The sequence below is a fragment of the Hippichthys cyanospilos genome, chromosome 12 (assembly GCF_059441005.1).
Source record: "Hippichthys cyanospilos isolate Australia breed blue-spotted pipefish chromosome 12, RoL_Hcya_1.0, whole genome shotgun sequence".
NCBI classification, from domain to species: Eukaryota; Metazoa; Chordata; class Actinopteri; order Syngnathiformes; family Syngnathidae; genus Hippichthys; species Hippichthys cyanospilos.
Genome location: NC_142380.1, coordinates 376,299 through 383,482, shown reverse-complemented (window position 1 = coordinate 383,482; position 7,184 = coordinate 376,299). Strand labels below are relative to the sequence as shown.

At 45.8% G+C, this 7,184-nt stretch overlaps 1 protein-coding gene across 1 annotated transcript; it reads right to left on the bottom strand.

Annotated features, from left to right (window-relative positions):
* Window positions 1-1,355: 1,355 nt before the first annotated feature.
* On the bottom strand, window positions 1,356-4,997 carry ndufv2 (NADH:ubiquinone oxidoreductase core subunit V2). Its single transcript, XM_088430508.1, has 8 exons — window positions 4,847-4,997; window positions 4,555-4,608; window positions 3,275-3,337; window positions 3,025-3,141; window positions 2,767-2,935; window positions 1,972-2,081; window positions 1,608-1,684; window positions 1,356-1,533 (listed from the first exon to the last, which is right to left on the bottom strand). Exons 1-8 carry the CDS (start codon window positions 4,886-4,888, stop codon window positions 1,440-1,442), a joined length of 726 nt encoding a protein of 241 aa, XP_088286634.1. The 5' UTR covers window positions 4,889-4,997; the 3' UTR covers window positions 1,356-1,439.
* Window positions 4,998-7,184: the final 2,187 nt, after the last annotated feature.

Genomic DNA, 7,184 nt, shown 5'->3' with positions numbered 1-7,184 from the left:
AACACGCCAGGGAGCCGTATGATTGGCCTGTGGGAGACACGTGACCCATTTTTGGCCCTCTGATTAGTCCCCGGGAGCCCATGTGACCCAGCCTTAGCTTTACACCGAGCTTAAAACAGCCTCCAGCCGGGACTTCGAGTTCAACACTTCGAGTCGGCTTGACCGCGTCCTCGGAGCAGATGGCGGCACAGTGCGTACGAAGGCAGTTTGATGGCTCTTTCTCGCGGTGAAACCTTAGGTTGGAAAGGATAACTGTCAGGTCGTTGCGTTGTGCTAGCTTTAAGGGCGTAAATGTGACTCTTTGTGTGTGTGTGTAGGGGGGGGGGGCTTGACGTCATTTGTGTTACGAAAGGCCTTCTCGAAAAAAATATGTAAACTGACCACCTTTACATTAACCCTCGCTAATTTTACGTAACGCCATCCCGCTTCGGTCACAAGACCGCCGAGACCATTTTCGAGTAGAATCTGTTGCGCAGTGACATTTGCATCGTACGCATGCGCAGAGGCTCTTATTTTGCGCATGCGCGGGGGAGGCTATCATGACATGTTGCGGAGCAGGGTTTGGAAACGACAGGCGGGGGGGGGGGGGGGGCGGCTCCCCTCCCGGCGAGACGCGATGATAGCGTGGCTGGGCCCAATGGTGAAAGTGACAGCGCCATGACAAAAGACGTGATAGCACAATGGCCTGCCTTCGTTCATGCTTTTTTGTTCGCATGCTGAAGGAGGAACGCTTGGCTAAGAAGTCGTTTCCATTCATTGGGTGAGTCAATTGTTGGCATTATATTAATAAAGCATCACTTTACACTTTTAATGACTGCTTCGATGAATAACTGCATATAACTTGAATCAAGGATAAAGACGGTGGGCAAGTACAGAAGAAATTTAAAGTGAAGGGTGCAAATAAAAAAAAAAGCTTGAAAGAGGCGAATTAAGACAGGAAATAGAGGGTGATCGCATTCCACTCTTTGGTGGAAGGGGTAAGGAAGGCAGTCAAAAGGTCAAAAAACAGGTCAGAGGTTAAAGTTCAAGAAGAAAGACTCGTGAAAAAAGGGACTCAAAATGAGGCTGGATGTATAAGAAGGGCGTATGAACGACAAGGACGGGAAACAAGGTCAAAAAAGGGGTAGAATGCGGAGGAGGCGTGTACAGCAAAATTAACTAAATAAAAACAACCATAGGGATTAATAATGGGAAAAGCTATTAACTAGTAAAATGAGTGCATACCTACTTTTACGTCACCTGTATAATAATAGTTTAATTCAAAAAAATCTGCTCATTTTTTTGCGACCATTTTAAAATATCTTCAAAGAACGCCAACGGTGAGGCATATTCGAGCTGAAATAAAAGTGCGCAGGTACAGCCATCTAATTTATTTACATAATAAGCTAGCCATCAAACAAGATGATCGGGTATTTAAGGACAACAAAGCAGAAAGTCTACTACAGGTCCGGCCTCACGCCAAAGCCGGGCCCTTTCGGAGGTTCTGTCAGTGAGGTCAGTCCACCGGCAGGTTCGCAGGAGAAACGGCCACTTCTACAAAAACAATAATAAACAGAGCTTCTGTCAGGGTGACTAAGATTCAAAAAATACAAAAAAGAGGATCGTACCTGGGACCTGGTGGAGGGACTCTGCCAGCTTGGAGCTCATCAATAATATGCTCTATGTCCTTTGGTGTGAGGTCCTCCTGGAGAAGAAGAAAAAATGAAGAGTGCTGATGAAGCAGACTTTCACTATCTTTTGGAGAAAAATCTGAATGGATGGACCCATTCCAGGTTTTGACCCTTCCAGTAACATCAAATAATTGACCAAAAGATTAATTGCGCGAATGAACCTTTTCACCATGAATGAATGATAACGTATGTTGTCATGTAACATGTAAATAAATCTGTTCCAAAGCAAAGATATTTTGCTATCTGCGGCCTTTGAGCACTGCTAAACAATGGACAATTTGTGAATGGGCGCGTCACTCACGTAATAGTTGTCATTGATCTGCACCATGGGCGCGTTGACACACGCGCCGAGACATTCCACTTCAATTAGCGTAAACATCTTGTCTGCCGTCGTCTCGCCGACCTTGATACCTGCGTTAGCAACACACACGCGCAGGCATTTAGTTCATTAGCGAAAAGACGAGGGAGAGAAACCCCGCCCATCCGCAGATTCATGAATGACCTCAATTTTTTCTTCTGGAGAACATTGAGCATTTAGTGAAAATTGCTTGGCTAGGTTGGTTAAAGCTTTGGCGACTTTGCGGGAACTGCGGCCGCCGGCGGCTCGTGCGTGAGGTCTGACCATTGTGTTTAGAATTTTACTCTTCTTCTTGCAATTGACATTAAACATTTGGTGCTTCTTGCAATTTACATTAAACATTTGGTGGCGGTACTTTTCTCACTTGGAACGCCACTATGTGTTTGGACAGATAAGATGTGCGCGCGCACAACCGCTGTGGCAGACTTACAGTAGGTGAAATGCAGTGCAGCAGGTTACATTTATACAGTGCACATTTTTTTGCACCACTGAGTTAATCAAGGTAATCAAAATGAATAGTAAAAAGTTATTTACAGGTTGCAAAATAAACAAGATGTTTTTCAGCATCCTCGCCCTTTGAGTACATTTTTTCCAAACATTTATATGACAGAGTGTTTGGGGATCATCATTTGTAATTTAGTTTTGTTTTAAATGATTCATATATGCATGTTACATCCCAAACTATATGTAAAAAAATGTCCTCGTTTCCATGCTCCCGATTGGCAAAAGGCGCCTTACCCAGCTTGTTCTTGATGGCCTCCAGGATGCTGTCCGAATTGCACAGCATGCACGGCGTTGTGGTGCAAATCTGGATGAAGTACTTGCCCACGGGCTGGCGCTGGAACATGGTGTAAAAGGTGGCCACCTCGTACACCCTCATAGGAGCGATCTCCAGCACCTCGGCCACCTGAGGGACAACAACCCTGTTTAAATGGGCTGCCGATTACATTTTTTTGTTTTGTTTTTTTTTATCGCGACCATCGCGACGAAGCTCGCCTTGTTCATAGCGCTGACGGGGAGCCACCCGTGTTGCCTCTGGGCCAGATCCAGCACTGGGATGGTGGCCGCCTGCTTGTGGCCAATGGGGTACATTGAAACGATGGCTTCGATTCTCTGCGGACAGAAGCATGTCTGAGGACGGCATTGTAAATCCAGCGCCAGCGGAAAGCAACAAATTTAAGCGTTATCAAGTAACCGTCAACCGCTACCAAAGTAGCGCAACAAATGTCAATTTGGTAGCCGGTACCTTTTTGTTCTCCTCGGTGAACTCGAACGGCGTGTCGGCATTGTTGTCTGCTGTGTCTCTGTGCTGAAAAAGACGAGACAGAAGAGAAGATGTGCATCTGTTAACGTGGAAAAGTACACCACAACCTTCAGTGAAAAACTATATGCCCAATGACACCAGTTTTCCTAGTAACTATCCGCAATTGCAAATAATGTAACGTCAATTCCTTCTTTCCATAACAGCGTTATTGATTGCACAGACAACGTTTGAAGAAACACCAGAAAGTGCGGCACAAGTGTAATAACGCAATAAGTAAAACTATTCCTTCTTTTAAGGCGACAAGAGAAAGATGTTTTATCTCTTTATGTTCGGGGCATTTTGTCTGGAGACAAATGGTTCAACAAACATGTTGCAGAGGCGTTCCCGTCAAGGGACAGTGAAACCATGGCATGTTTCCGTTGTGCCGCTCCACTGTCACCGTATGGCAGGCACCGAGCTCCCGGGAGCAACTGGTGGAAACTTTCCACCTTTTGGGGGATTGCTCAGCAATAACAATCTTCCAATATTCACTCCGCCAAGGGACTAGCAATTGACGTCATCAGCGGGCATGGAAAGTCTTTTTTTCTTTACATTTGACAGTGTGAATGTGACCAAATGGAAGTCAATAGCGCCCTCTGTGAAGTAGAAGAAGAAAAAAGTCCCTGACGTCTCTTTCACAGATGGACATTAAATTGGGTGGGCACGTGCATCAAGTTATGACAAAAGAAAAGCCCCAGGTCCAGGATGAACGCCACAAGTTCAAAGTTAAGCAATCCATTTTGGTTGGAAGCAGCCATTTTGTTTATTATTTTGAAAGTTAGGAAAAAAAATCCACACGACTGTTATCACGGGAGGCATTTTAAAACATTTTTAAGAAAAGTCTTGTCATTATGCAAAGCTGATCAAAAAAAGCATTTTCAAAAATAGAGATGCATCCAATACAACAGGACCCAAATGAAGCAGAAGTCCGCCATTTTTTTGTTTGTTTGTTTTGGAGCAGACATTTCACACTTATATCATGCCCACTGCAAAATTTGAATAAAATTGCCCAAGACACCAGTTTCACAGCCCAAGATGAAATCTGGTGGACATTGCTATCATGACAGAATGCACGAAAAAGTTGAATCACCGCTGACTATTTGGATCACTTTGCATGACCTCTAAATTTGAAGATTACGTGGAAGTCGACGGTTTGCGTTCAAGCGATGCTTAAGGAAAACTGTTTAGATTTGACTTTATCTATTTGAAGCACATGAACTTACCACAAAGATGCCACCAGCTCCTGCGCGAGCAGCAGATCGATGAAGACGCCTCACCTGGGAGCAGAGAACAAACAGCTAAGTTCCCATTCCTGTCCAATAAATATTATGACAGTAAAGATTCAGACTAAGAAACAGAAGTTCTTCACAAGCCAGACTAGCGCGCTCAAGTTAGCTGTTAGCTTAGCGGCCTCTACGGCTTTGCCCTTGTAAGGAGTCATGCGATTTCATAACAAACGCGACACAACAATAATCAAAGATTCGGGTTAAGTACCAAAACGTTTCCCTTACGTACCGTCTGCGACACGGCAGATCGAACCAGAGAGGATAAAAACATCCCGAGGGTTGACGTTAGACAGACGGAACAACCGCAACAAGATTCATGAGCGATTCGAGGCTCGATTAAAAATGTCTGAATTGTAGTGCGATCTGCGCAGGCGCAGAGCTCACGAGTCAATCGAGCGAAACCCAGACGGAAACAGACTTTTTTTTTTTTTTTTTAATTGAAATGATTTAGAATTAACTAAGAATTACTTTCCCTGCGCTCCATCCAGCGGTAAACACAAATTGAGACGCACCCCCTCCACAAGGAGGAGAACGAGTATGGAGTGAAACGAGGAGAGATTCCCCTCTGTCACCCTAAAGAGGCACTTCTCTTGAGCATTTCTTTGGAAATTCCCACTTTACTGAAATACGACTCTCAAGAATCGACTATGAGCCCCCCCCCTTCTCGCGACAAATGGCCACCTCAGGTATGTGTCTTTTTTTTAAGTGCTGTACAGTACTTCCAAATACACGTCGCTCTCGCTTCAGAGGGACAGTGTGTCGGAGCCGGACGCCGTTTGCGTGACGGATGTTTTGAAAGACTCTACTGACCGCGAGAAAGCATATATGACTCAGTCCACGCAGTACTACAGCCTGGTGCCGGAAATCCATTTGGATGACTCGGACCACGAGAGTTGACCTTTAAGTTTGATGCGCGGGAGTTGATTGGGCCTGAACTTGGCATGGCGCTTCATGCTCGTCGGCCCTCACATTTAGCTTGTGCAGCTTGAAGGATGTCTGACATCCCAGATGAAAGTTTACAAAGCATGGATTCTTGACCCTTTTTCTGGGTCTATATCCTAAGTGTCGGACTCCAATCCGCGAGGGCCGGTATCCTGCATGTTTTCTCTGCCCGACACGTCTGATTCACATAATTATTCATCCGTTTTTTTGTTGTTTTTTTTTATTAAATCACAACTGATCTTCTATATTCAACTCTTGTGAAGTAACCAAGTACAGTAATGTATATGCACATGTACAGTTGAGCCAGAAGATAGCGCTGTTTAGCTACACATGTCTCAACTAAATCAACACGCTAGTTCAAACCGTAACTTTTGTAAGCTGGTGTATACTGTATTTTTTTTTTTTTTTTAAATAATCTTGGTTGCATGTATCCGGTGTTTTAACGATAAAAATTGTGGAAACAAAACAGGGAGGCAGTGTTGTGTGAGGGGAGCATTTCCTTGAGTAGAGTTCATCTTGCGCAGTATTTTGTCCAATCCTTTGTCTTTACACCAAAAGCATTTCCCATCAAAGCAAGAGCAGTGAAAGAAGGCACGAGGGAGCTGAAATTTCACCCAGATGGTGACAACATGTCATTGGCTTAAATAGCGCGCAACTGACACGGAAGAAAATGACTCCAAAATGGTCCAAATGACTGCACGAGGGTAAAAAATGGTGCATTATTCTTACATGCAGCGAAAGATGATGATGATTGAGTTGAATTGGCACACGAGCTCTCGAATCTGCGCCCGGTCCAATCAAATCTTAAGACCATCTAGACCTTTCGGAGCGAACGCGATACCAAGGTGCGGCTTGGCGTCGGCCCCTGTACCGTCTATACGCAGCACACGCACGAAGAAGCGGCAAATATGGACGTTCCGAAACGAGGGGCGGGAAAGCCTCTCTCTACCGCTGATTATGGCAACGCACCGGAGGGTCAACTGCGTGGCTTGAAACACATGGCAAGGCACAGAAGGCGGCAGTGTTCTTCAGCGCCGCGCCGCGCCGCGCCGCGCCGCGCCTCCTCCCCTGCATCCCGTCCCCTCGGGCACGCCATGCGCTCCTCAACTTTTGGCCTTGTGGTCTCCTCCCACATCCCAAAAAACATGCACGCCGGGTGTATCGGACAAACCAAATCGGCCTTCGGCGGGATCGCGAGCGAGAATGCTCGTACGTCTCGGTGTGCCTTGCGATCGGCTGGCAAAGGGTCCAGGGCGTCCCCCGCCCTCTGCCCGAAGACGGCGGGGCTAGGCGTCAAGTGCTTCCAGAAAATGGATGGATGGAAATCTTTAACGCTCGTGCGGTATCGAAGCCATTTGGCATCAAAGAGAAAACGGTGAAAGAAGACACCGGGGAGCTGAAATTTCACCCAGATTGTGACAAATGGTGGAACGTGGAACAATTGGTCCAAAAATGGACACAATACTGCACTGTTCGGTTCACTACTTTTTTCTTGTGTTTAAAAGGAAAAGGGTTGAGCTGTACAATTTTTAAAGCTATTTTATAGTCAGTGTGTCGAGTGGGGTCGGCGTAAAAAGTTTTCTTTCCTGGGGGGGCGTGGCAAAATATAATCGAGAAGCGCTCAC

Bases quoted from the DNA above. Each gene is read 5' to 3' on its own strand.
- ndufv2 (XM_088430508.1), bottom strand. From the start codon at position 4,888: ATGTTTTTATCCTCTCTGGTTCGATCTGCCGTGTCGCAGACG. The intron at 3,338-4,554 runs GTAAGTTCATGT...CGTCTTTTTCAG, and splicing joins GAGCTGGTGGCATCTTTGTG to CACAGAGACACAGCAGACAA. The intron at 3,142-3,274 runs GTACCGGCTACC...TTCTGTCCGCAG, and splicing joins TCACCGAGGAGAACAAAAAG to AGAATCGAAGCCATCGTTTC.